We start from the raw sequence: 27,132 nt of genomic DNA, 5'->3' as shown, positions 1-27,132 counted from the left end.
TGGGAACCCCTCGTTATGCAAGTGCGGCGCAGCTTGTTTGACGATGCTCGGAAAGGAAATAGAGGAAGAGGAAATAGAATTAAAAGGTCGCGTTGTAAAGGGTAGAGTGTACAGTATGTGTTTAAATACAGGACTGTCCTTTTCTGAGAGGACGTTTTGGGCAGCTCGCTGAACATATGTGAGGACGGAGCAGAGGGCTGTCAGGCGACGACGTGCTAATGAGGTCAGATTTCTTCGTTTTGAGGAAACGGCCCACGAAAGTATAATTTGTGGTTGAGTGGGTAATCCTACACTTGTCCTGACTTTCAGGTAATTCATCACATGTTGTCCCACACATTCAAACAGACTCCCCTGGTTGTAAATTATAAGCATAGGTAAAAAAAAAACTAAAAAAACTTTTACACATAATACTCATGGAATAATTGGTTTTATGTGTCAAATTGGATGAATTTGTTACCTGAAAATCTACAGAAATGATGACATAAAATGCTGTTTGAATATTTAGTTTAAAAAACAATACAAATTGTGAATATTTACCATATATTCCTTTGGTTTTAGAACAGTAAAGCGAATATCTTCGAACAAAACGAGACATTTAAGAACAACATCTTTAGGGGTTTTCAGAGACACGTGTCGACATTTTTCACCACGTTCTGACATTTTACAGACTGACGACTAATTGATTTATCAAGAAAACAATAAACAATCTTGTTACGGCAAAATCAAGGCTCAACTGGACGTCGGAGGATGCAACACATTAAGGACGCCAGACACAAGGTGAGCAATTAAACAAGCTTCAGCTCCAGAGACCTAAATGGAACTAATCCTAAAACAAAAGAATCAAACAACTGAACCACCAACACAACCAACTAAACCAACAGAACCTGATCGTGCATGGAGGGCCGAGAACCAAACCGCTGGTTACACTCAGGTGTGCTCAGGTAGAGAAGGAGGAGAGACAAAATACTGTGAAATAAAGAAATCAAATTTGCTCTAGTTTGGTCATTTCTGCACCACTGGTCTACATTTTCGTAGGCATCAAAATGTGATTCAGTGGTGTGTCATGGTTTTATATAATTGTCCTATAAAAGACGTACAGAGAATTTGTGCAGAAGGTTCCTGACGAGGCAGCCTCATTGTTCAATTAGGTTGGAGTTCTGGCTGAAGTAGCACAGTCACGCCCTTGTTAGCCGGCAGTGGGACTGTCACCTCGCGGCCCGTCAAGCGGCCCAGTGAAGCGGAAGCTGGAACAGCATGTACCGAAAAACAACTCCATCACATGCGGACAGTTAGAACCGACACTTGGCTTTTGTTCAGCGCGGGTCACTGTTGACTGGACAAAACACAAGTTCACTGTCATCGCTCGACCTAAAATCCCATCCCACGTCCTGCTGATGATGATGCTGACCCCAATTTGGTGACTTACATGCTGTCCTGTTATGAAAGGAAAGCAAATAATGTGATAAAAGACAAAGAATTAAATATCTCAGCTGGTGTTTTTCTGTTGTTGTTGATCAGCAGTAACCGTTAAATTAACACCTGGGATCAAACGACTGTTTAACAGTCTAGTTGAGGGTTTTGTGATGAACTGAACCAGATTAAGTTAAACTTGTGTTTGACACTGATGCCCCCTGTTGGTCCAAAGTAGTAACAGCAACACAAGACAGCAATCAAATTTGTATTTATATCTATCGGGGCACCACTTCCACTGTTAATAGGTCATGTGAGACACTTTTATATAGCTAAATAAATGCCAGGAAATTTTTTATGTGCGTAATGGAGTTTAGCAGTGTTAGCTTCAGGGGTAAAGGTGAACCTGCAGGGTGCTGAGTGTCTTCTGGTTCCTCTTCAGGGCCTCAGTCTGGGCATAGCCATGTTGAATCACATCCTCCACCACCTCAATTAATACAAACTCAGGCTTCTCCTGTGTTCCTGAGGGACAGTTAACAAAACAGTTTTAACTTTTGATACCATTAATGAAGTTAGCAGCCAAGATTTCAACATAGAAAGCACAAGCCCTCAGCCAAGTGGGTTTTTGTAGCAGTATTTCCTAAATGTAATCTTGTCAAATTGACATGTTGACAAAGGAGACACCCTGAAAACAATGACAAAATATTATTGCTTTAAAAAATGCAACAAACACATTATTAACTGGGTTGTAGCTTTGGGGAAACAATCACAAAATGGCGAAATCAAACAGCAAAACAGGTTAAAAGTTGGCTAATTACTAAATAATTGGCTATCAAGGCTAGCTATAATTAGTCTTCTTACTAATATTTTCATTAGAAAGATCATTTAGATGTTAAATATTAGCTTATACTACTATCTTAGGCATGAGGTTAGTTTTAATGCTAGTTAACATAGCAAATGGACAAAATATAACACATTAGCAAGAGCAGACAATTAAGATAGTAGCTAAGATAATAGTATTGCCAATTACTTCTTAATTAATACCCCGGTGATAACCAATCAACCCACAAATCTAATCTAATCTAATTATAGTTAATATATTACCATTTTCAGACATTTAAAAAAAAATGTGAGCAAGCACTACTAGCTTAGGCATCAAACTACTTGTAATGGCAGCTAGCATAGCTTACTGACTAAATTTCAAACTTTGGTAAGAGGAGAAAATGAAAATGATAGTTTTCAATTGCTTATTGTGGGAGGGGGGAATACAATTTAATAAGAATATTTGTATTTTAAGTGATTACCCAGCATGTGAAAGCTATCATGAAAATAAGATAACGTTGTATTTACTTATTTTTTGTCAGTAAGCCTGTTTAACGACTTTTAAATGACAGTTAATATATAGCCATATTATTATTATTATTATTATTATTATTATTATTATTATTATTATTATTATGGCTAGCTTTAAACATTAGACAAAATTAGGGCATCCAGCTACTCTTAATGCTAGCTAACATAGCTAGCTAACTGACAAAATGTCAAACTTTAACAGCAAGTCAAAGTTTAGCGAAGATGATATTGACGAGTTAAATTTGCTAACTTAATTGACAAAAAATGAAATAACAAAATCAGCGTTCTAGTGTTTTAATAACTCAGCGTTTTAAATCATAAAAACCTTAACGGTCGACACGCTAACTACATTTCCCAGAGTGCACTTCTTCTTCTTCGCGACCTCTTTCGCCCCTAAAGTACATCCGGTCTCTCTTCCGGCGAGCGTTAGCTAACAGCAACACTTTGTAAACACATGGAACAAAGCGGTTAATGATTGTTTTTTCTTCACTTAATTATTTTCTAAATGTAGTCAGATGTTCGTCACTCGCTGGTCTCGGATCTGCACTTTGTGTAGCCGCGTAGCTTTTAGCAGCAGAGGAGGAGGAAGAGGAGGAAGATGGAGGACACTGACAGGACACAGACATGCTAGCCTGACAGAGGAGCCACACTGGGGTACACTAGCACCGGCACGCTTCTATCACAGTGATTTGGGGGACTTATACAAGAACGAGTCTGTTCAGAGGTATCTGCAACAGCTCATGGATGAATATAAGGAGCTAAGTGAGAAGCTACAACACGCTCACCTCAACGAGACAGACAGAAAGGTGCTCATGAAGAGACACACAGAGCTGCTGCCCGTGGCTAACGTGTTTGAGAGGATCGAACAAGCCCTGAGAGACCAGGAGGAGGTCCTGTCACTGCTGCACAGTGAGTGGGTGCGTTTGATTTGTGCACTTCTGCCTGTAACAATCATCCAAATATGATAAATCACCCTGCTGTCACTCTTCAGCTTCAGCTGGTGCCAAAGATGAAGATGAGCAGTTAACACAGCTGCTGAAAGAGGAAGAAGCACAGATGTCCAGCAGGATCGTGACCCTGAGAGAAGATGTAAGGCAACACAGAGGAATGATGTAAACAATGTGTATGAATGTGTTTAGTTAATGATCTTCTTTCTGTCCAGCTGATCAAAGCTCTGGTGCCCTCCGACCCTCTCGACTCCAGTAATATTCTGCTGGAGGTCGTCACAGGACGGACAACAGGAGGTACGAAAGGATCTGCTCCGCTTTTTTCACCAAGAACAGCATCCAGTATGTTTCTCTTATCACCTGTTGGTGTGGTTTCAGGTGACATCTGTCAGCAGTTCACCAGAGAGATGTTCGACATGTACCAGGGGTACGCCTGGTACAAGAACTGGGACTTTGAGGTTTTGAACTACACACCTGCTGAATATGGTAAGTCATGTGTTTTGTGAAAAATGACTTCACTTTTGCCTTGAGGTCATATCGCGGTGCCGGTTGTATTGAAGTCTATGGGAGATGAATGGAGGGAACACACTAGAACCCAACATATCTGCGCCGTCCTTCAGAAAATGAAGGAAAACACTTTTTCTCCATTGACTTTAATACAACCTGCACATCAACGTGTTCATGTCTGTTTGCAGCAGCTCCTCTTGTTGTTTTCTTGCCGTGTCTACATTAACTGATCGTCTCGCTCAGGTGGTTTGCATCATGCAGCGGTGAGAATAGCTGGTGAGAGTGTGTACAGACACCTGAAGCATGAAGGAGGAACTCACCGGGTGCAGAGGATCCCTGAGGTGGGCCTCTCCTCCAGGATGCAGCGTATCCACACAGGGACCATGACTGTTATCATCCTGCCTCAGCCAGTGGAGGTACACACGACCCTCATCTCCTCACTACCAGCTTATTCATCAGTTCATTTAAAAGTGAACTTAACTGTTCTTGTTTCCTCTGTACATCATTAGTTTGACGTCCACATCGATCCAAAGGATCTTCGCATCGACACGTTCAGATCTCGAGGTGCTGGAGGACAAAGTGTGAACACGACAGACAGCGCAGTGCGCATCGTTCATCTGCCCACCGGTAAAACATCCCAGAACACCAAAAAGAAACAGCTCAGGTTTCATGTGATTTCACATCAGGCTTGTTTTGACGTCTGTTTTCATGGTTACACTAACAGGTATCATAGCTGAGTGTCAGCAGACTCGCTCTCAGCTGCAGAACAGAGACAGAGCCATGCGTATGCTGAAGGCCCGGCTCTACCAGAGCATGATGGGTAAAGAGACGGAGCAGAGGGACTCGGCACGAAAACAGCAGGTGACAGACCTCCTCTCACAGGATTACATGTATATTCACAGATCTTTAATACGTCATCTTTCTCACCGGTTTCCTCTGATGTCTGACTCCAGGTGGGCTCACGCTCTCAGTCAGACAGGATCCGTTCCTACAACTTCAGCCAGGATCGTGTCACAGATCACAGGACTGGATACGTTACAAGAGACATTAAGGTTGGACAGTGACGGAGTGTACGGCTGTTGTGTTATTTGTCCTGTGTAGTCTGGTTTATTTACTCCAGCTCTCTCTGGTTGTGGTCCACGTGTAGGAGTTCATGAAAGGAGGCGAAGCGCTCCACGATCTGATCTGTGACGTCCTCAGACACACAGAGACGGAGGCGCTGCTGGAGGCGGTGGAGAGCAGCAGCAGTCTGAAACCGACAGAGTCTGGACGATCTGCAGACTGACGCCCACCACGACGCAGAGAACCGGACGTACCGTCTGTCATGAGCTGGATGGAGTTCTCGATTGTGTCTTACAACACTTTGACTGCAAACCACAGCTGAATTATATTATTTTAATGTTAATATTTAAATGTGTGCAAAAATCAAAGGATGCAATGTTGCACAAAGTGCTAAAAGAGGTTTTTGTTTTTTAATAAAATGTTAAATTATGTATTTTGTCTCATAAAAATTCTTTAAACAACAGCTGACTGTAAACAGACCGCAGTGCTGTTTGTCGCCAAGTGTCCTTCCTGGTTCTCTGCCAATCAGGGTGCGGTGAAACCACCTATCAACTTTATACACACACTCCCGACATAAGAGCGTCACGCCCTGCATGTGTGTGCCAGCCGACCAGCAACGTCCACTATTTGATCTCATCAGAAATGTTTTCTTGATTCCAGCAAGTTGCTCCATTTTTAAAAAATGAAACACATTTCTATCATAAATTATTTTGTTGAATTCTTGAAATAATGTTGCTGACAATTACCAGGACACTTCTAGAATATTCCCATCTTTAATCACTCATATTTATATTGTTTTATGAAAGTGAAACATTTTAACTGACAGATATTGAAATGTTTCCACAAACACAACTTACTCCTTTTCTTGTCAAAGTAAAAAAAAAAGTACAGATATGAAAATAGAAATAGTTATGAGTTTCTCTGTAAGGAAGATGGAAGTCACAGTTCTGACTTTTAAAAAATAATTTTGTCCGAAAGAAGATAAGACTGTAAGAGTGTGAGAACAACGACAACAACAATGAGGTTTTACTTCGTCCTTCTCCGGCCGAGTTACCTAAAAACAATTTTAAAAAGAAAAGATAATTGTGCTCTCATGTAAAAAACAACTACACAGTCTTCTAATACATTTAATACGCTTCAAATTCAAAATTTTGCATGTAAAAGTTCCTGTGTTGGTGTAAAAGTCTTATTCTGCTGCATTCATGCCTGAAGTGTTTCCGCCCGGCTCAGTCGTCGTTGTCTCTCTGTCGGAGGCTTCTGTTTTTTCCGTTCTGTGTCTTGTTTTTCCTGAATGAAGCCGGTCCGCCTTCGTCTCCCAGCGAGGTGATGATGCGTTCCCTGAACTTCGGTTTCGGCTCCGGCGGCAGGTCGCCTGCAGCGCCGGCTGAGCTTCCTTCCACCTGAGGCAGCTGTAAGTCCACACTGGCACTGCAGAGGAAGAAGAAGGGAACAGTTAGAGGTTGACATGTATATTCAGTCTTTTGTATCAGTGTCCTCATTCAAACATCACTTACTATGGATCTTCCTCTTCCTGGATCTTTTCCCAGGTCCCGTATGGGTTTGCAGCTTTTGGTCGTTTGGGTTGTGTCACAATTTGTGGCACCTCTTTCTTCTCCTCCTCGGGTTCTGCTGTCACGCTTTGGACCGCTTCATCTTTGTTCGTCTCTTCGGCGTCTTCTTTAGGAGCATCGTCGCTCGCTTTATCTTCTTCCTCCTTTTCCAAGGGCTCGTCTTCGGCTTTCCTTTTCTGAAAATGAGCAAAACTGTGAGAGCTGGAATTTCTCCACAGAATCTTGACAAGCAGATTCGCAAGTTTCATTCACTCTCACCCTGAAGGAGATCTTTGGGATTTTGGGCTGCTGGCCGGCTTCTTCAGAGGGTTCAGCCTCCTGAGATGGCGGTGCCCCGTTGGAGCTCTCCTCCCCTCCTGAGAGCGACTCCGGCTGAGGGGTTGCAGGCTCCTCCGGAGTCTCTTCCTCCTTGGTGGGTTCCAATCCAGAAGCCACATTGGAGGGGAAGCCTGCTGGCTTCTCCCAGCTGGACTCTGAGAGGTGAGGAAGATGAAGCGTGTCATTATAAGCCAGTAACAGAAGACTAAGACAAGAAATCTAGTAGTAAAATTGAACTTCAGATGCTTAGAAAAAGATTTTACCTCCAGTCTCTGAGTTGTAGTAATAAGTATAACCATCAGGACTGACAGCTTCCATCCAAGGAGAACCTGTAGAGCTCTAAAGACAAACACATAAATGCATGTTATCAGAGAACAATAGAGCATAAAACCTCATTTATGCTAAATTTCATAAGCAAAAAATGCACAAAGCAAAAGCGAATACTAACCTCAGGCTGTACAGGCGGAACGGAGGCTGAACTTTCTCCCTGGGAACTCTCTGGGTTTTCCCATTGAGATTCTGTAGTCAAAATACAAAGAAGATGGAACATTTTAAAAAGAGTCAGACGTCCAAAAATAAGAATATATATTGCGGTATACAGGACAGTTTCGTCTTGGTGTTTTCAGGCGATCCTCACCTCCGGTTATTGTGTTGTAGTAGTACGTGCTTCCATCATCCGACCTTCCTTCGACCCAAACTGGTGCTGCCGTTTGCTCTCTGGGCTTCTTGTTAGCTCTCCCTTTAAACTGCTGTTTTTTTGACTGTTGTTTGGCCTGAGGATTCCCTTGTGGCTTCACCTGAGGTCTCACCTGTGGCTTCACTCTCGGCTCTGGAGTTTCTATGGGTGGTAAACCTGATCCAAACAAAAAAACAAACAAACACATGATTTAAAAAAGCCATCAAAAAGCAAAAGCTTCACCTCAAACACTGTTTCATCAAAATGTAAAAGATCACCTGCAGCCTCCCTCTCCATCCTCTTCAGATCCTCCTGATACGCCTTCATCGCAGCCTCCTCCATCGCTGCGAATGCTTTGGACTGTTTTTCCTCCTGCTTCGCCTTGTCGATGCTCTTCTTTTTAATCTGCACGGAGAGAGATATGATGAGATGAGTGTCAGCCGCTGGTGACCAATCAGAAGACAGCTTCAGGAGGCAGAGTGTCATGTGTGGACCTTATCTCTGCTGCCAGTCCTGAATGCGGTGCCAAGACAGGCAAGATGTTGGTACTAACGCCTGTGTGAGTGTCACTGAGAGGCTTCACTTTTACTTTAGGTTATAAATAATGTGCAGCTTGGAGACATATGAATCTATGAGCATGTGAGTGTTTCTGAATGAGCAGGCAGACAGAGGATCAGTAGCATTTCAATCCTGACAGGTGGCGTGATTCCATCTTTGCTTATAAACAGGAATAACTGCATGTAATCGTCATTACCTCTGATATTTTTGCAGCCACATTTTCTTTGTGGTTCTTCCCTCTTTCGTGGAACTCGACACTCTGCAGAACAAAACAAATATTAGCATAACATGTATGGACACTGTCTTGTCCTCAGCGACATTTACTGTGTATTTTATCCAACTCACAGGCTTATTATCAGCAATCCAGCACTTGCAGTACTGACAGAACTTCCTCGGTTGTGACTTCCAGTAGTCAGCCCTGAAAAGGTACAAAACCAGCATTAGCTAACAAAACATCCCTGACTTGGATTAGCTTTAGCCTGGACAGCTAACGCTGCTAACTTGCCGATTTCTGCTAACTGCTGAGTATTTAACAGACTGTGCTGCATATTTTAACTTCATAACAAGTGTCTGACTGTATCTCTGTACTTACATGTTTAAGTTTGGGGGGTTAAATCACGAGAAAGACGTTATAATGAACCAACTAAAGACACAACCGCTTCCCACATTTCAAGAATCACAACACTGTCCATTAGTGATGACGACATCGCACGTCGCCGCACAGACGAAGCCCTCACACGGATATCAGATGTAAAAACGTCGTAAATATATTGAAATAGCTAAATAAACAAACAAAAACAATCGTTTTCAATCTGGTAAAGAGCTAAAGAGTCGACAAGAAAAGAAAAATAGAAGAAAATAAATCTACACCGGTTTGTTTTGATGTTTTATTGCCCCCTAGTGGAGCAGCAGGCTAACAAAGCCCTCGTGCACCCTTCATAGACTTCACCACAGACTCCTTAAAAGAAGATTTGAGCTATCTAAAAATGAGAAAGTGGTGTAACATGAATCTTAAGTGTTCTTTTTAAAACTCCAATTTGGTTCATATACATTTTTTTTCCAATGGCAAGTGGATGACACTTTCACAGTAACAATAACAAGGATATTAGACGGGGCAATGTGGAATGCAGGACCTGATTATGCCATTTTAAGTAGGTATGTATGAAAGCACATGATTCTTCCATTATTCTCATCGTCCCATATGGTCTAGCGGTTAGGATTCCTGGTTTTCACCCAGGCGGCCCGGGTTCGACTCCCGGTATGGGAACGCCTCCTTTTGCACTTTAACATACACAAATATCCCCAACAATGACAATCGTCAATGTCAGGCTTCTATTTCTAAATATGTCGTCGCAAGGGGAAAAATCCGCCTTTGTCCTTGACTAGCAGTGTCAAGATATATTCATTTATAGACAGACTTGTGGAATTTGTGCCACCTAACAGCAGAGAATACTGCAAGAGAGCCATATTTACATCATGTTTCATATAAATGTCCGCAACAAATATGTCCCTTTTTTATTTTATTTACCTGAATGTGACGATTAAACGCTAATTTAAGATATAAAGTGGCAAAGCAGTGAATTATTGATGTTTTAATGGTATTTAATGTTTTTTTTACAGACCGTTCGCATGTGCCTGCGTCATCACTGAGCGCCAGGCCAGCACGACCGTTACGGTTGAATCCCGCGACTGACCCACTGCCCGTCTTTGGTTGAGCTTGAGCCGCTTTACCGGTGGTGGATAATCGGTTTCCTGTCCAGTTCGGTGCCGAAGCTCCGGGGCTGCCCATGAACGGCACCATGGCCGCGTCCTCACACCGGATAATGCTGGGCCCGCTGGTCGCTGCCATTGACCAGGGAACGAGCTCCACTCGGTTTTTGGTGAGACGAACACCGGGACTGCTGTCAGTGTTAGCTAGCTGTGATGTGTTCAATGTCTGGCTCATAAACGTGTTGAAGCTGGAGGTGTCCTTGGCTGAATAATACACCTTGTGGTTTTGTTATAGAGCGTGTAGCATTACAGCTACATTAGCAGCCTGTGACCTGTGTTCATTTCGTCTAAATGTCACTAAATTAGCTGTGTTATTGTTGATAAAGGCTGTAAATTAAAATCTCCAAATGATGCTGCCTTTAAGTGCTCCATATAAGCTCCTGGGAGGATGGGATGTGACAGAGGCTTAAATGCTTAATTCCCTCATGCAGAATGCCATTTGAAATATTTTAATATTAAGGCTGTTAAATCTATGTGTTCTGCCATTAAATGGTGGATAAATGGATTTTGCTTTTCACTCAGGAATGAAAGTAAACCACAGATGAAATTCTCTGTCATCTGTTTGCTGCAGCACATTCTTGTCATACTGCCAGCAGAGCCTGAAGGCAGCAGCAGAGTGAGAGTGAGGAGGTCATGTCAGGTTGTGGTTGTGGAAGAAATTCAACTAGATCAGTCCAGAGATAACTAGTCTTTTATTGTCTTTTAAGTCATTTTCAAGGCATAAATCTATACATTTCATTGTTGCAGCTTCTCTAATGTGCATATTTGCTGGTTGCTGTGATATTTTATGCTTTTTTATTGAAAACCTTCTGACTTTTGACTGTGACTGACAAAACAACGACATTTCTGTGTATGTGTGTGTCTCTTCTGGGTTGTGAAGCCACACAACATGTGCGGAGGTATTTATAGCTGTGATAATTGTGCTGTGAAGAGGTGACGCGAGCAAAGCAAAGCCTCCATAACTGCAGAGTGAGAACAGTGCTGCACTGCAGTAGAAAGTCCAACAGAGAATTGCATTGCTGTCTTTAAGAATGTTGCCTGTCCTGTATTAATTAAGAATCGAGTGATGTGTCGCCGGCTCACCTTCTGCTTCTGTTCCTGCTTTCTCTCTTCTGAAGGTGTTTAATTCCAAAACAGCAGAGCTCCTCAGCCACCATCAGGTGGAGATCAAGCAGAGCTTCCCAAAAGAAGGGTAAGTTAGAAAAAAAGATCTGATTCCTCAAAGATGCACTCACAATTTAGATAATGTGTAGATCTGACATGTTGTGATTGTCTTGTCAGCTGGGTGGAGGAGGACCCCAAAGAGATCCTGCAGTCGGTGTACGAGTGCATGGAGCGGACGTGCGAGAAGCTCACCCAGCTCAACATCGACATCTCAAACATTAAAGGTAGTCACACGTGTGGCTAACGCTGCCGCCTGTTGAAGCAGAACATTTAAATCAAAGAGGCGTTTCATGATATTAAGTCTCGTTCTTCAGCTATCGGAGTGACCAACCAAAGAGAGACCACGCTGGTTTGGGACAAGGAGACCGGGGAGCCGCTCTACAATGCCATCGGTAAAGTTTTGGGTCTCTGTATGTTGTTTTTACATCCTGTCCTCCTTTGCTGTGAACTAACAGAAGTGTTTTTCTCAGTGTGGCTCGACCTGAGGACGCAATCGACAGTCGAACGTCTAATTAACAAAACTCCAGGAAGGAATAAGAACCACTTGAAGGTGAGCTCCTTTCTTCTTCTGTTGTTGTTGTCGAGTGCAGTTATGCGTTAAAGGAAACTTGCAGCACTGACGCTGTTTTCCTCCTGCAGCATAAAACCGGACTCCCGATCAGCACGTACTTCAGCGCCGTGAAACTCCGATGGCTGATGGACAACGTAGACGAGGTCCGGGAAGCCGTCGTGTGTCACCGCGCCATGTTCGGGACCGTGGACTCCTGGCTCATCTGGGTAAGGAACGACTTGGAGCCCCAAACCTTTATCTGAATGACAAATCTGGAGACTGACTCTTTGTTTGTGTTGATGACGGCTGTCTGACAGTGTCTGACAGGAGGGAAGAAAGGCGGCGTCCACTGCACAGATGTGACCAACGCCAGCAGAACCATGCTGTTTAACATTCACACCATGGACTGGGACCCAGAACTTTGCAAGTACGACAGCCGTCTTTCACTTTTACTTTTGTTCCATCATGCTGCATTTTTATTTTGAAAAGAAAAAGCAGAAATAATATATTAATCACGTGATTTTTGCTCTTTTGATTCCCGGCAGATATTTTGGTATTCCCATGGAGATCTTGCCCAGAGTGAGAAGCTCTTCAGAAATATACGGTCTCATGGTGAGCACGCATCGATCTGCCGATATCTTAACACATCTAGTCTACTTTAGATTTCACTATATTAACTTTTGACCCTGATGGTTTCATTGCTGTGTCTCTAGCGTTGTGTTGACAGAGTGCGTCTCGTGCAACAGGCCACTAATAAGATGACAGTTCTGTTTCTGTGTTCTTGTTCTCAGTTAACGTGCGTTCAGACTGTTTCTAAGTGCATGAAGGTTGACTGAGAAATTCTTTTAGGCATTTTTTTTTTGTGTGTGCCATTGTCTCCTTTTCTCTCACTGGTAGAAAATATGTTCTAGCCGGGTAAGTACAGTCAAACTCGCCATCACTGTTTTTTCCCCCCGACCGTGCAAAAAATTAACCCGTCCTGCTTCCACGTGGCCAAAGCGAACACTCGCCATCACACAGTGCATTTCCAACATTCACATGGAGGCTCGTTGTTCAGTATGATTGTAGGAAAACTTGCACAAACACTCAGATTTTGCACAAACTGCACTGCTGCTTGGTTGTAAGTACTAACATGTAGGGCTGCAACTAACGACTATCAATTAATCTGCTGGTTTTACACTTAAAACATTAATTGTTCAGTCCATATAATTAACAACAAAATCCCAATTTTTCCAGAACCTAAAGAGAGATCTTCAGATTGTTTCCTTTTCTGTCATAAATGACTAAAAATGAAAGCAGCAAATCATCACATTTAAAAAGTTGCAGCTGAAAAATGTTCTGACATATTTGCCTGAAAAGACGACTCAATCTTCCAATCGATTAATCGACTAATCCTCACAGCTCTGCTAACGTAATACATAAACTGTTGAGTTGATTTATTTGACATGGACGTTAACAGTAACACAGTAACTACACCACAGTTGGTTTATCAGAATATCATAATCTTTATGAGTAGATTGAGGAAGCCAAAGTTGATTTTGTACTCCAGGCATTCAGTGTTTTTATGCTTTTTTCTAAATGCTTCGTTAGCGTTGTTCAGGATGCTGTTTTCTGCGAAGAGACTCACCAAAAACCAGATTTAGGCATCGTGCCTCGGCACCTGAGAAACAAACAGACAAGTTAACAACTCGCTGGCGTACGTAATAAAACATTTAGCTGCTAAAGAGTCGGATATTTCCCTCAGCAGGTGGTGGATACCAAACACGGAGCTAAAAGAAAGTAAATAATGGATTTAGATTTGTTGTGATGTTAAGATGCGTCAGTTTTGGAGTCGAAGCTTGCTTTGCTGCCACCTAGTGGCAAGTTTAACCAAACAGACAACATGGAAACCAACAGATAAAACATTGGAAATGTACTGGATGGCGTCCCCTCGTCCCTCATTGCTTCTGTTGTTGGCATGCTGCTCGGCTGGTGGACATCGTCCTCTGCACCGTCCCATCACGTCTCTAAATCTCTTCACTCTTTGGTACATTTTGGTTTTTTTTACTAACGGTGTGTCGTGTCTCTAAAACTTCTAACTTAACTGACAACTTGGGAGTGAAGACATTTTGATTTACAGAGGCTGCCCTGGTTCCCCTCCTCATGTCACAATGTGCTTTATTGTCCAAATATTGTGGTAGAGTTCAAATCTGTATATTTTAGTTATTTGGCTTCATGTAGTCAAATAATGAGCGAGTCTCTTTTTGGTTGTTGTCGGGCCAACGTTGTATTTAAAAATGATGTTTTTCCATTTATGACTGATTTTATCTGGAACTGCTGTTGTGTACAAATTGTTTGTGTAATCAGTCGTGTCTGAAAACCAGAACATCATCATTTCATACAATTTTTTAAAGCACAATTATCTTTTGTCTGAAGTTTGGTATAAAAATACGACAAATTTGAGACGAAACAAAACCCACAAAAAGATCTTTTAATGCTCGTTGTAATCTGATTTCAGTGTCGCAGTTATTAAGATCTTCTTCTCTCTCGACAGAAATCCGGAGCTCTCTCAGGTATCCCCATTTCAGGGGTAGGTTCGTCTCTGTTTTCACTCTCCAGCATCGTCTCCATGTACTTTATTTACTTCGTAGTTTGCTGACAGATTTACGACCGCTCTTTAACAACAGTGTCTCGGGGATCAGTCAGCGGCGCTGGTTGGACAGATGTGTTTTCAGGACGGGCAGGCGAAAAACACGTGAGCTGCTTTTTCTCTGTTTTTTAAACGACGGATCTCCCTTCAAATGTGGTTGTTGGACACTCGACTAAACGTTTGTCTTGTTACATGTTTCAGGTACGGAACCGGCTGCTTCCTGCTGCGAAACACTGGACCGAAGGTACGTTATGGAAGACTTTAATTTTGATATACTTAAGAAAGCAAAACATGATGCATTCAGTCATCTTGTAAGCCAGTAAAATGCAACAAAATTGAACTATTACTAGTTATTTATAACGTATACAAGTGATGGTCTGTATTTGAATCACTCTTTAAATCGTGCACACATCGTATCTTGTCTTCTTCTTCTCGTGTCTGTTGTTTCGCAGCCCGTGATGTCAGATCACGGCCTGCTGACCACTGTGGCGTACAAACTCGGCCGGGACAAACCTGCCTGTTACGCACTAGAGGTACAGCGTCCTGAATATACTCATGTTCCCCTTTTCCTGTCTTTCCTGATCGTTCAGTTCACAGCTACATTTTTCTTTTTCCTGCAGGGTTCTGTGGCCATCGCGGGCGCTGTGGTCCGCTGGCTGCAGGACAACCTCGGGATCATCGGATCGTCAGAAGAGCTCGGTACGTTTTGAAGACGAATCAGATGTGGCGTCTCCTCGACTGTGGTGTCATTCAACCTGTAGATTATCTGTGAAGAGATACTAAAAGTTTCTCTCCCTGTGCAGAGAAGTTGGCTGCATCAGTCGGAACATCCTACGGTTGTTACTTTGTTCCTGCGTTTTCGGGTCTTTACGCACCGTACTGGGAGCCCAGTGCGAGAGGGTAAGACCGACACCGACCCCGTCCTGCAGTTAACAGGTCTAAACTGATTCCCACAGCCGGCTGAAACAACTCTTCCTCTGTGTCACAGGATCATTTGCGGCTTAACTCAGTTTACAAACAAGAGTCATCTTGCGTTCGCTGCCCTGGAAGCTGTTTGTTTCCAGACACGAGAGGTAAGCTCCGCCTCTAATTGGCAAGTCTGATCGCCATGTAAGTCACAGAACTGCTATTTTAAAAATGTGGGTATTCGTATGCAGATCCTGGACGCCATGAACCAGGACAGCGGCATCCCGCTGACTCAGCTCCAGGTGGACGGAGGGATGACGTCCAACAGGCTGCTGATGCAGCTGCAGGCGGACATTCTCTGCATCCCTGTTGGTAAGATCCACATCCAGGTGTTAGCATACGGGGTTTACACAGGTTCTTAAATGCATGAGATGTTATTTTTTTAAGTTATTCAGCAAAGGATGTAAGTAAGGTGGGACCATGGTCTTCACTGTTAAACAACCAACAGACATCTACAGAAATCAGGCAGAAATGCTCCCACAGGTCATTTTACATCACGTTTTATCAACCTCAAGATTAATCATGTTAAAAACTTTACAATTTTTTAGTAAAATTATGGAATTTCACATGATTTACAACCATTGTTATGACCACATATGCGTTTGTGGGCAAGCCAGAGAAAATAATAAATAACTGAATTATAAAACGAGTCCTCTCTGGACTAACTGCTGCTATTCAATCCTGAAAAAGTCTTTAGTTTACATTTGTTGCTCCACATATTGATCTCACATTCATTTGGCCCAAACTACAAAATGAAACCAACATGGAGCCAGTAATGAGTAATCCAAACGGTGCAGCCCGGTCAGCAGTTCTGTGAGTAAATTCATTTACTTTGCAAGAAATTCTCAGACTCTGATTTTCCTTTCCTACATTTTAATCCTTTTTTTTCCCTCAGTATGGATGTAAAACAGGCATTAAAATTGTTTCGGCCTGTCCTGATGTGTGCAGTAAGAAGAATCGGTTGATAGACAAAACAAACAAACTCTGGTAGCGACCAAACTGGTTCTGTTGCCACCGGCGCGATCAGATCAGAGATACAGGATGTTTGGAGACGGAGACAGGATTTTTATCAGCATGTGACAGAATGATGTTACAGCTCAGTGGAAGTGTAATAAATGGGTCACGACACACAGAGCGTAACCGTCGTTTTGACGCTAACGGTTGTGACGCCCACTTGAAGCGTTACTGCTTATGTGGAGGAAACGATAAAGAACATTTTCAATTTGATTTTATGACTTATATTTATATTCTTGTTACCATTTTACATCTCCAGTGAAGCCGTCCATGCCTGAGACGACGGCTCTGGGTGCAGCGATGGCAGCGGGGGCAGCGGAGGGCGTGAGCGTCTGGAGTCTGAGCCCGGAGGACCTGAGCGAAGTCACGTCGGAGAAGTTCGAGCCTCAGATCAACCCTGAAGGTACACCGAGCTGCTGCTGCCCGTCATGTTCTGTGTGCATTCGGGAGCTCCTGCGTTAAACATAAAGATGTCTCTGCGTTTGTGCTCTGCAGAAAGTGAGTTTCGGTACGCTCGGTGGAAGAAGGCGGTGCAGAAGTCCATGAACTGGGAGACGACGGAGCCGGTCGGTAATGGAAACGGTATGAAGGACAGAATTTGTATTAACATTGTTCTTTTGATTTCGGCCACAAGTTTTAGTTTTTGACTTGTCGTTCTCTTCCAGGTGAAACTAGCATCTTCAGCAGCGCCCCGCTGGGCTTCTACATCATGGGCAGCATGTTGATGTTAGTCGGTGCACGATACCTGGCAGGTCGGTGTCAACGTCACGAAGCATTGTTAATAAATCAGAACAACAGCTGATGCTCTCCTCTACCAGGAAGTAGTCGTGCTGTCCTGTATTTCGATGAGTAAACATCTGCAGGCGTTTTGTTACATAACTTGAGCTAGCTTGAATGTTATGTCATACTTGATTAATGCAAAATGTCTTCTTTCTTTCTCTGTCGACATCAGGCCACGACTAGGCTGTGACTCCCCGGAGGCATTAAAGTAAAGAGGAAAGTGGAACAGACGCTCTTCACGCCGGACCACCACTTCACTCTCGGTTGCACTCATTATTTTCCAGGAGGAAGTCGCTCCTGCTGAGTCCGACTGAAAAACCAGGACGCATCTGAACTGACAAACGGGACTTTTTCTTTTATTAATTTCCCCCTTTTTTTTATTTTAATGCGTTTTCTTTGCAGCGGACACATCGGTACGTTAGAATCTTAGCAGGAGCGTGCATGCAGTATTGTTTATGTTACGATCTTGATATTAATTTCTGAGCTTCACTGTGTAGAAACTTAATGTTCACTGTCTGATTTCCGTTGCATGTCGTTTGTCACTTCACTGTTACCCCTTGAACGGGCGCCTGACAGCCACCTCGTGATGTTTTGTCGTTCGAGACCCTCCACTTTGAGCTACAGAGGTATTTTGTAGTGCACTTTATATTTTTTTGGTTTTGTCCTGCGGGAGCTGTGTACTAACAGAGTCTAATATTTATTTTTTCAGCTGTCTGGATTGAGGCACAGAAAGCTCAAGTTAGATTGTACTGAAGTGAAAACAAGGGATGGAAGGGAGGGGAGTTAATGAAGCGATGAAGTCGAGTGTACATACTTTTGTAAAAAGGTGGCGATGATGAATCGGGAGGTTTTTGTTTCTTCACAAAGAGTGACAAGTGATTTTGAAACGTTAAGAAAACATAACTCCCACAGCTGAAAACCGCCTTGAATGGACAAAAACTGAGCAGTAATTTATTTTGGAGATCAAAATGTTTGTTGACATTGGAAAGATTATGAAAACGGCAAAAAACAAATGAGAGAAACGACACATATCTGTTTGATTAACTGCCTGGTTTCTTTTTTATCTGCCTGGATGCATCAAAAAGTCACATGACCTTCGTTGACATGAAGAACTTCTGTCAAATCATGCAAACATCTTCATTATCGCACTTAAACGACTGAGTGGAGTTTTATTTCTCTGATTTAATTTATTTAAATTAATGCCTAATCAAAAGGGAGCTTTGTAAAACAAAACAAAAAAAACAACATTAATTGTAAGCTGCTGTATTTTTAAACCTGGGCCCTGCGTTTTGTTGTGTTTTGTTCTCACGGTGCTTAAATTGCTGTTTTTGCAAATGGAGTCTGGTGGATTTGGCGAGGAACAAAGGATTTACATGCGGCTGCCGGCTGAGACGATCTACTGGACCAATTCCAGAACTTTTTGTATTTATTATATAAACATACGGCCCAGGTATAAACATACCTGCATTCCTCTTCAACCTAGAACACATAGAAGGTAGTAAACATTTGTCGGGCTGTCTGTCTGTGTGAACAAAAAAAGAAAGCCAGTGTTTCCGTTTGGATAAATATGTGATGGTTTGTTAAACTGAAGGAAATTACTGCGATCAAAGGTTGAAAGTGCTTTTCTTTGGGAGAGGAATACTATGAGACGGACTAAACAAGTCAAAGTAGAGAAATAAACTGAATTATGGAAGCAAACAGTGCCACCAGTTCTCATGCTGGACCTCTAACTGTAACATCGTTTCATGTTGAAGAGTGTAAATGTGTCTCGCCCCCTTCGTTCCCCATCTGCACGTCGTTCCCTTCAACTTGTGGAATCTGTATAAAAAGTGTACAATCATGTTTACGTCCTTCATTCATTACAAGGACATTTAACCCTAAATGTGATGCTCCACATGTGCTGACTTTGTGAAGAGGAACTGGTGTAGTTGGAAATGTAAAGGGTGTGAAACAATGTTGTCACCTCTGATGTATAGAAACAGGTCTTAATGGAGAATTAATGTCATCAGAAATAAACTCATTCGGTTCTGAATGTTTGTTTTTTGGATTTTACTTTTTACTCTGCAATTATCTGACAGCTGAAGTAATTAGTTACTTCTCAGTCGGACAAATGTTCACTAAAAACTAAAGGAATTTGCAAAACAATACAGGTCGAACATCTCGCTCCTGTGTGATTGTGTGTGGCGCTAGTTGCTAGTTAGCCAAGCAGCTAGTTACTGTGTCTCTTCCATCTTTTTGGGGGATTATGAATGATAGCAACCAGCATTGCCTCCTCCTACTAAGACAAAGCGAGAACGGAAAAAAACATCACAATGCCAAATTCATTCTCCAGTTGCTAATCGCTTTTAACTGTAGCTGCCTTAGCTAGTTAGCTCAGTTAGCAGTGCAGCTGGTTGATCAGACTGGGAGCTCCACGGTAGCTAATTGTTTACACTGTAAGCACTGTAGCTTTAAACTCATCTCTACACAGACGTTATGTCAGAACTGCTGTTTATTCACATACCAGATTATTTTCTCTCACTATGTTTACATTCAAGTTTGATGACGGCAACAAAGCTGCTATTTCTTGGTGAACATTATTCAGTCTTAACTCCATTTTATTAAAAAATAAGGACTTGTTTCCTTTGCTTTTATACGCAGCGTCACACCCCAACGCGCACACAGTGAATTTGGAGTTAATCCAACAACAACCTGCCATTCTTTATGGGGAAACCTGAGCCGTCGGGCAGGGAGTGGTTTGTGCCACCAACGGATGAACACAAATCCCTCCCTGGACTTTGTTTTACTTTATGTGGGGTCTTTTCAGAGTTCAGCCTGCAGAAGTTCCAGTGGTGCCACTCAGCGAGTCCAGCAGGTGAGCCTTTTCCTTTTTTTCTGCAGTTTAGTTACTGATTCGCTCATAAAGCCCGTATTGTTCACCAGCTTAGGTGCTGCACATTGACCTCGTTTGCATATCAACTGACCCTTGTTTTTCTATTTGAGGATCGACTGTTTCGGATAAAGATATACTTTATCTTTGACTTGATAAAACTTAGATGAAGCTATCTGCAAATAAAAAAAGTTAAGAAACCAAATACAGGCTGACTCACCTTCATGGATTCATTCCAGGATCAACTTTGAGTTGTGATAAAATGTTTTATACTTTTATTTTTAACGTGACCCTCAGTTACCTGTCAACAAGGAAGTGGAGTGCAGGTGTGGGGCATTTTGTGTGGTGGCACTTCCTCATTTCTGATCTTGTGGTGACAAGAAGAAAAAGCGCAGGTGAGTGGCTGACACGTTCTGTTGTCACGCCTTCGCTTCACCCTGCTGACAAGCCACTTCACATGCCAGGTGTGTGAGAGACGAAACACTTCAGATCCAAGTGGAGCGGACTTTTAATAGATGACTCGTTAGACATGCTGGATCCAGGAGGGAGTGACACCAGAGGACTTCTGTCAATGGGGACTAACTACATGAACGATAAAGGTCAGTTTGTATAACGTTGGGAAGCGGATATCTTTCTCTTTCAGAAGTATGAAAGCGTAACCAAATATGCACTCCTTAATTGTCTTGTTCTTGAACATTCGAGTCCGCTTGTTTTGTTTTCAGGACTCAGGGGAAAGATTTGACACTCCTTGCTGGGAAAAAAACTCCAAAATACCTGCATTAAAACCTGTACTTAGATAAAAAAGTGAAAGTATCACATGTAAAAGCGCTTGTTCTGCAGTAAAGTTTAAGTCAGGATCATCAAATGTTATTTAGAGTGCTGATTTTTTGTGTTTTCAGCTTTCTAACAGGGTATTTTCAAGCGACTCAAACAAGGTTTTAAAATAGTTTATTTAGATAACACGACTTTTGCAAAACCAAACAGTAAACTTGTTCATAATCATAACTAGCTTTTTTTTAAAAGTTATAACAGGTTATTTTAAAGTTGCAGTATGTGAGCATTGGGGTATCACCATAGTTGCTGCTAACTGTTGCTAACTGTTGCTGTTATTTGCTAGTTAGCTCAGTTAGCTGAGCAGCTAGTGGTCCAGACTGGGAGCTCAGAATGGTATTAAGAGACAGAACCAGTTGAGTATGAATTAAACAGGTGGCCATTTTTTTACATACTGCACCTTTAAGTATATCTATCTGATAATAATTCTCTACTTTTACTAAAGTACAATTTTGAATTGAGGACTTTTACTTTGATAAAGGATATGAATTCTTCCTCCACCGCTGTTTACTTGTCAAACACTTCCAATATGATCTTTAACAGCCTTCTGTCAGGACTGATGTTGAGTTGCTTTCATCTGTATAATATAATTACATTTTTTCCCCCCTCAGGTTTTCTTACGTCTGATTCCAGGCCACCACCATATTTCCAAAAGAGAAACACCGTGAAAGAACTACTGATGATGAAACGCCAGGTTAGTCACAGGAAGAACAGGAATCTGTTCATGTACCTGAGCATGATTAGACAAGTCTAATTGTTTTAAGGGTTTGGCTTTCCTAGAAAATGTTGCAATCAACTCTGTTACTCAACAATGATCTGCATTATTTTTGCTTTATTTCTTCTTAAATGTGTTAGCCTATGTGTTTTTTGTTTATGAGCAATACTCGTGGTAGATAAAAATGGTACAGTTCCTTTAGAATGAGGAAGAAGTTCACTGATCAAACTGCCAACACAGTATGAGCTCTTAGTATGCAAATCATTGAAGGCCAGTGCCAACTGTTTGTGTGTTATGATACTAGAATATTTATATCTCAAATGTCATTAATTAAAAATGTATTGAGTTAAATAACAGCTTGGAAATTATCCCCTTTTAGAAATGGAACTGCTCACAAGACAGCAACAACGTGGAGCATAAATTTAAGATCGCAAAATCTGAAGCCTTTTCCCCCGACATCAGTCCACATCTGTTTGAACCTCCAACACAAGTAAACTCCAATATGATGAATGAATACGCTCCTGAAAATGGTCATATCACCCGACAACAAGTGCAATGTCCAGCTCTGCAGGAACAAGTCTCTCCAACCTCGGAGGTCAACATGACTTTATTTCACTGGCAAATACAGCAAGCGACTCGGAGAGTTGGAGGGATGTCTCCTGAGCTGCTGAACGCCCAGGATGGGGATGGTGACACGTATGTATACATGGAGTGAATTCTTTATTTAGACCAGCAGGAAACAGCTGAAAGTGATGGATAAACACTGGACATAGTTAGCCGAAGCAATGAGTCAGCTGAAATATCTAAATGTAAAAGATAAATAGCTGAAACAGATAAAGTAGTGAATAAACAAGTAGCTGTAAAGAACGGATAATGTTGCAAAGTTGGAATAGTCCATCTTAATATTTTGTTTAAAGTTATGCATCAACAGGGTAACATTAAATAGATTGTTACGAATTTAACAATAAAATAGCTAAAAGTACAGGTTAAAATAGCTTATCATTAAAAAGAAAAAAAAACAGTTGTAATTGTATGCTGAAATGAATGAAATAAAGTAGAGGGTAAATATTAAAAATTGAAAAAAGTTAGCTTAAAGGTGAGATTTATGGGTAAATATAAATAAATAATTAGCCAAAAATTGATAAAAAGTTAAAATATTAAGCTATCAATGAATAAATAGTTCACATAGAAACAGTTTAAATGGCTTCAAGTAGGTTGAGGCTGATGGGTAAATTCTTTAGATAGCTAAAAGTAACTGATAATCAGTTGACATAGCTACAAGTGAAATTCAGATGATACAGATGAAATTTAGCTAGTAGCTAATTCTGGTACGGCTGAGAGCCGTGCACTGTCCCTGTTAAATAAATAAATAAATAAATAACAAGTAAAGGGTTAAATTGAAATAGTTAGCTAAAAATTAATAAATAGTTGAAATATTGAGCTAAGTAGTTAACAAAAAGTAATGAGTAAAGCACTGAAATAGCTGTAAGTATTGAGGAAAGAGTTGAAATAACTAACAGCAATATATTAATTTAAATATTTAGTAAAAAGTAATGGATCAACCTGACATTACGAAAAAAGAATCAGATAAAATGGATAAATCGTTGAATTGCTGAGCCTCTGCCAATCCAAGTTGATACAACACAGCCTAAACATTCATACATGGACATAATTTGCAGTGTGCATCGTCGACTCTGACTCACTATCTCCCTTTCAATCTCCCAGCTGTCTTCACATCGCGGTGGCACAAGGTAAACGGGCTCTGGCTTATGTGCTCGCTACAAACATGGCTCGATGTGGCTCGCTGGACACGAAAGAACACAATGGACAGGTACAAACACTTGTGTTTCATGCTGGTTCCACTACAGTCTTCAGTGTTGACTGTTAATCCAAGTTGTTGTGATTGTGTTGCGCTTCTGTACACAGACTGCTCTTCAGATAGCAGCGGCCGCCAATCAGCACTTGATTGTCCAAGACCTGCTGACACATGGAGCGCAAATCAACACCCGAGACCTCTGGGGACGCTCACCGCTGCATGTGTGTGCTGAGAAAGGCCACTTTCTCAGTCTTCAGGTAAAGCGTCAGCACATCTTGCTATCAGTGTATCAGGATTTTTTGAAAGTATACAACTAGACCAAGTTTACCACAGGCATTTCATGTTGGGTAATTCTGTTATCTCTTAACCCAGACGTCAATGTTTTACACATTATGGAGGCTACATTACTAACACTTACCAAAGGTTGTGTTTGGTCCAGTGGATATAGAGATGCTAAAGTCAGAATAACCCTAACATGATCACAGAGACTGTGCTCAAATACTGGCTGTATTGTAATATCCACCATCTTACTTTAGGGTGTCAGCATTCTGACATTTGCTAATTACACTTAACTTCATCCTTGTTGGGTGTTTTTTAATCTTCAAAGAGTGAATACATTTAAAAATCGCAGAGGATTGTAGTCAAAGGTTCAACAATAATAATGATTGTAGTCAAAAGTTCAACAATATGAAGGATTGTACTCAAAGGTTCAACATTATTAAGGATCGTAGTCAAAAGTTAAACAATATTGAGGATTGTAGTCAAAGGTTCAACAATAATAATATTGTACTCAAAGGTTCAACAATATGAAGGAGTGTAAGATTTAACAATATGAAGGATTGTTCTCAAAAGTTCAACAATATGAAGGATTGTACTCAAAAGTTCAACAATATTTTTTGTTTGTACTCAAAAGTTCAACAATATGAAGGATCGGACTCAAAGGTTCAACAGTTGTTTGGCAGCATTTAAATCTTGACTAAACAGAACCGGTTCTGGCTTGAATCAACTACCTCACAACCTGTATGGAGCAAACTTAACCCACAGGGTTTGACTTCTAAGTCCTTTCAGTCCTCGCTGGTGAATGAATAACACATTTGTCATCAGTTACTAATTAATTTCCAATCAGTGTATCACAGTATTTGACTTGGCAATGAGCAAATGCTGCTCTGCTATCAGGGGACTCCTTTTTAACTACCCAACTGTTGCAATGCTATGTAATGTGTATCTTATCTGACCTGTTAATTAGTAACACAACTAAGTGCTGTTAATGTGAAACACCACGTCTGTTGAGCCATTTTTATCAGAGGTGATTTCCATAGACCTTTGATCACGTCATGAGGAATATTAAAAATTAACCTCTACTTTAACCCACATCTTGCTCACATCTCTTAGCTTCGTGCACTAATCCAATTCAATGAACCATTAAGTTTTATCTCAACAAATTGTTTCTTGTAGTGTGATTGTTATGTTTTCTACACCTCCACAGAGCATCTGGAAGACCCTAATGAAGAGTGGCCAACCGATTGATGTTGAAATGCTCAATTATGATGGTAAGTTTGCTCTGTTCACCTGTGAACTTGTTATTTCTGGTGGTTCTCTGGTGTCTTTTTGTAATGAGATGCTCTTTTTCTCTGTCTGGAGGTTTAACGCCGCTTCATGCAGCAGTCATGTCTCACAACTCCGTTGTTAAAGAGCTGAGGCATCTGGAAAATCCCTGTTTGTACATGACGAAGGAGATGGTGCAGAGGAAGCAGACGTACGTTGAATGTATCAAGATTCTGCTTCTCATGGGCGCCTCCATCGGGTCAAAGGTAACTGTTGAAACTTTGACTTAACCGCTTCATTTCCACTTCATGTCAAAGTGAAAGCTGGGATTTGTTTAAGCTACTTAAGAAGCATTTTTTTTTTTGTTATATTTTTAGAAAATTTCTTGGCCACAACATTAGCACAAAGCACACAGCTAAGGCCCTACTGGCTTCCTTTAGCTGGTAACGTTAGCACAAAGCACATAACTCCAGCATTAATTAAGGAATAACGGTTAAGTAGCTTGTGTTTTCATGATTGTGGCATTTAACAGAGTTGCTTGTTTAAGACTTGAAAAAAGCGCTTGTTTGAACATCATAAAGTAGCTGCTAATACATCTCTTAGCAGGCTAGCAAGATCCACGGGGGCAGTAAGAGTGACATTTTAACAAACTTTAGCAGTGACTTTTAAATCAAAATGATAAGTTTGCAATGTTGCATCAACGTTAACGACCCTGACCTGACACTTTTCATCCCCACAGGATCTGAAAAGTGGACGGACGTGTCTTCACATGGCTGCCGAGGAGGCAAATGTGGAGCTGTTTAACATTTTACTCGACCAGCCAACTTCACTGTCAATTGTAAACGTTAAGGTAAGTTGTTTTGTTGTGAACTCCAGTTCGATGAGTGGAACACACAAACTGCCTGTAGTGTGCTGTCTGATTCCATCTGCACTTTGATTGTTGTAGACGTTCAGTGGAAACACAGCCCTGCACGTCGTCAGCTCTCTGCAAAATCATAAAAGTCAAGTAGAAGCGGTGAAGCTGCTGATGAGAAAAGGGGCGGACCCCGGTACCAGGAACTTTGAGAACGAACTGCCGTCCCAGCTGACGCCAGAAGGACTCACTGGTGAAAAGGTACGGTGTGTAAACAGATCCATCCTGTAATGAGGAACTGTTTGTTATCTGCCAGATTCTTGTTGCATAACAGTGAACTTTTATGTCACATTATCTACATAACATGAAATGTTTGTTTTGTTTCTTCTTCTTCCAGGTGCGTCAGATCCTGAAAGGGAAGTATTGTCACGCTTAGGTGAAGCTCAAAAACACTGTCAGTCAGACAGTCCAGTCTATTGATGTATAATTTGCCAAAATGAGGCAGATTTTGGTTGTTTCAGTGAAACATGTCAAATTGTTCGTTACCATGTAATGTCCAAAGAAAAGAGAGTTTAAATCATCACGCTTGTGTTTTTAAGTTTTCCCATTTATCAAGTGATGTTTTGTGATTTCTGATGAATTCCTTTTGATTTATGAATTCAGTCATGTTTTTTTTTTTAATTAAGAGATTTCACTGTTGTGTCTTTTGCATATTTCCGTTGATTTGATTCAGATAAACGTAGGTATGGTTATGGTGTATATTATCATACTTGGTACTGCATTAATAGTTGACATATTGTTTATTTTAGTTTAAAATCATTGTTCATTTTCAGACGAGGGGTTCAAACACTGTTGAACTACATTTTATTTTGAAAAGGCTGCTGTGTAATCTTCTAGATATATTCAAAATTTTTCAAACATGTTTAAATGTTAATTTTGTTTAATGGGTATGGAAGAGTTTATTGTGACATATTTTGCTAAGTTCAGTATGTACTGAGGGTGTCTAAATTTTAACTAGTAGTTTTGATTAGTTTTTTGATTATTTACTTTTCCTATATGTGTCAATGTGTTTGAGGTCTGAAATTATGCATTATACGTGAGATGTGTTTTCACGCCAGACATCACCTGGACAACAGTAAACTTTATTTGTGTTCCATGTTTGACTGCGTGTGCTTTGTCAGCTGTGACCTTTATTTCCCTTTGTCACACATGCATCACTGTATAAGGA

The 27,132-nt window shown here is 41.3% G+C and overlaps 4 protein-coding genes, 1 long non-coding RNA gene and 1 other non-coding gene across 9 annotated transcripts; 4 read left to right on the top strand and 2 right to left on the bottom strand.

Annotated features, from left to right (window-relative positions):
• Positions 1–619: 619 nt before the first annotated feature.
• On the bottom strand, positions 620–3,141 carry LOC115577260 (uncharacterized). Its single transcript, XR_003983067.1, has 3 exons — positions 3,089–3,141; positions 1,817–1,932; positions 620–1,434 (listed from the first exon to the last, which is right to left on the bottom strand). It is a non-coding gene; the product is annotated as an uncharacterized LOC115577260 (long non-coding RNA).
• Positions 3,142–3,157: 16 nt separating this feature from the next.
• mtrf1 (mitochondrial translational release factor 1) lies at positions 3,158–5,712 on the top strand. The gene is made up of 9 exons (XM_030410219.1): positions 3,158–3,672; positions 3,755–3,852; positions 3,926–4,007; positions 4,089–4,196; positions 4,461–4,633; positions 4,727–4,844; positions 4,942–5,078; positions 5,171–5,269; positions 5,365–5,712. The coding sequence occupies exons 1-9, from the start codon at positions 3,279–3,281 to the stop codon at positions 5,500–5,502; spliced, it is 1,347 nt and encodes a 448-aa protein (XP_030266079.1). The 5' UTR covers positions 3,158–3,278; the 3' UTR covers positions 5,503–5,712.
• A 318-nt stretch (positions 5,713–6,030) lies between these two features.
• wbp4 (WW domain binding protein 4) lies at positions 6,031–9,137 on the bottom strand. Its single transcript, XM_030410220.1, has 10 exons — positions 8,995–9,137; positions 8,748–8,820; positions 8,599–8,661; positions 8,123–8,249; positions 7,806–8,021; positions 7,617–7,687; positions 7,432–7,507; positions 7,109–7,323; positions 6,794–7,026; positions 6,031–6,707 (listed from the first exon to the last, which is right to left on the bottom strand). Coding segments are annotated over exons 1-10 (1,278 nt in total). The 5' UTR covers positions 8,997–9,137; the 3' UTR covers positions 6,031–6,505.
• Positions 9,138–9,597: 460 nt separating this feature from the next.
• On the top strand, positions 9,598–9,669 carry trnae-uuc (transfer RNA glutamic acid (anticodon UUC)). The gene has a single exon. It is a non-coding gene; the product is annotated as a tRNA-Glu (tRNA).
• Positions 9,670–10,056: 387 nt separating this feature from the next.
• LOC115577235 (glycerol kinase) lies at positions 10,057–19,307 on the top strand. Of its 2 annotated transcripts, XM_030410217.1 has the most exons (21): positions 10,057–10,282; positions 11,291–11,364; positions 11,454–11,560; positions 11,651–11,728; positions 11,807–11,886; positions 11,976–12,113; positions 12,204–12,313; positions 12,432–12,498; positions 12,784–12,801; positions 14,420–14,455; positions 14,553–14,620; positions 14,717–14,759; positions 14,968–15,048; positions 15,136–15,214; positions 15,319–15,415; positions 15,504–15,588; positions 15,673–15,793; positions 16,755–16,898; positions 16,991–17,077; positions 17,161–17,247; positions 17,448–19,307. In XM_030410217.1, the coding sequence occupies exons 1-21, from the start codon at positions 10,190–10,192 to the stop codon at positions 17,456–17,458; spliced, it is 1,704 nt and encodes a 567-aa protein (XP_030266077.1). In that variant the 5' UTR covers positions 10,057–10,189; the 3' UTR covers positions 17,459–19,307. The 2 variants fall into 2 exon arrangements, with proteins under 2 accessions (XP_030266077.1, XP_030266078.1); XM_030410218.1 differs by lacking the exon at positions 12,784–12,801.
• A 742-nt stretch (positions 19,308–20,049) lies between these two features.
• Positions 20,050–27,065, top strand: nfkbiz (nuclear factor of kappa light polypeptide gene enhancer in B-cells inhibitor, zeta). Of its 3 annotated transcripts, none has more exons than XM_030410224.1 (11): positions 20,050–20,539; positions 20,609–20,743; positions 21,587–21,669; positions 22,070–22,386; positions 23,416–23,521; positions 23,617–23,763; positions 24,993–25,056; positions 25,148–25,317; positions 25,791–25,901; positions 25,998–26,165; positions 26,302–27,065. In XM_030410224.1, exons 2-11 carry the CDS (start codon positions 20,674–20,676, stop codon positions 26,338–26,340), a joined length of 1,275 nt encoding a protein of 424 aa, XP_030266084.1. In that variant the 5' UTR covers positions 20,050–20,539; positions 20,609–20,673; the 3' UTR covers positions 26,341–27,065. The 3 variants fall into 3 exon arrangements, with proteins under 3 accessions (XP_030266084.1, XP_030266083.1, XP_030266082.1); XM_030410223.1 differs by having other exon boundaries at positions 20,050–20,543; XM_030410222.1 differs by having other exon boundaries at positions 20,050–20,743.
• The last annotated feature ends 67 nt before the right edge of the window (positions 27,066–27,132 follow it).

The sequence above is a fragment of the Sparus aurata genome, chromosome 24, assembly GCF_900880675.1.
Source record: "Sparus aurata chromosome 24, fSpaAur1.1, whole genome shotgun sequence".
NCBI lineage: Eukaryota > Metazoa > Chordata > Actinopteri > Spariformes > Sparidae > Sparus > Sparus aurata.
This window is presented reverse-complemented; position numbering and strand designations above follow the sequence as displayed.

Excerpts from the sequence above, each read along its gene's own strand:
- mtrf1 (XM_030410219.1), top strand. The coding sequence starts at position 3,279 with ATGTTCGTCACTCGCTGGTCTCGGATCTGCACTTTGTGTAGCCGCGTA. Across the intron at positions 4,634-4,726 it reads TCCTGCCTCAGCCAGTGGAG|TTTGACGTCCACATCGATCC; the intron begins GTACACACGACC and ends GTACATCATTAG. Across the intron at positions 5,079-5,170 it reads ACTCGGCACGAAAACAGCAG|GTGGGCTCACGCTCTCAGTC; the intron begins GTGACAGACCTC and ends GTCTGACTCCAG.
- wbp4 (XM_030410220.1), bottom strand. Across the intron at positions 8,022-8,122 it reads GATGGAGAGGGAGGCTGCAG|GTTTACCACCCATAGAAACT; the intron begins GTGATCTTTTAC and ends TGTTTGGATCAG. Across the intron at positions 6,708-6,793 it reads CAGGAAGAGGAAGATCCATA|TGCCAGTGTGGACTTACAGC; the intron begins GTAAGTGATGTT and ends CTTCCTCTGCAG.
- LOC115577235 (XM_030410217.1), top strand. The coding sequence starts at position 10,190 with ATGAACGGCACCATGGCCGCGTCCTCACACCGGATAATGCTGGGCCCG. Across the intron at positions 15,049-15,135 it reads CTGCCTGTTACGCACTAGAG|GGTTCTGTGGCCATCGCGGG; the intron begins GTACAGCGTCCT and ends TTTTTCCTGCAG. Across the intron at positions 15,416-15,503 it reads TGGGAGCCCAGTGCGAGAGG|GATCATTTGCGGCTTAACTC; the intron begins GTAAGACCGACA and ends TCTGTGTCACAG.
- nfkbiz (XM_030410224.1), top strand. The coding sequence starts at position 20,674 with ATGCTGGATCCAGGAGGGAGTGACACCAGAGGACTTCTGTCAATGGGG. Across the intron at positions 23,764-24,992 it reads GCCACTTTCTCAGTCTTCAG|AGCATCTGGAAGACCCTAAT; the intron begins GTAAAGCGTCAG and ends ACACCTCCACAG. Across the intron at positions 25,057-25,147 it reads TGAAATGCTCAATTATGATG|GTTTAACGCCGCTTCATGCA; the intron begins GTAAGTTTGCTC and ends CTCTGTCTGGAG.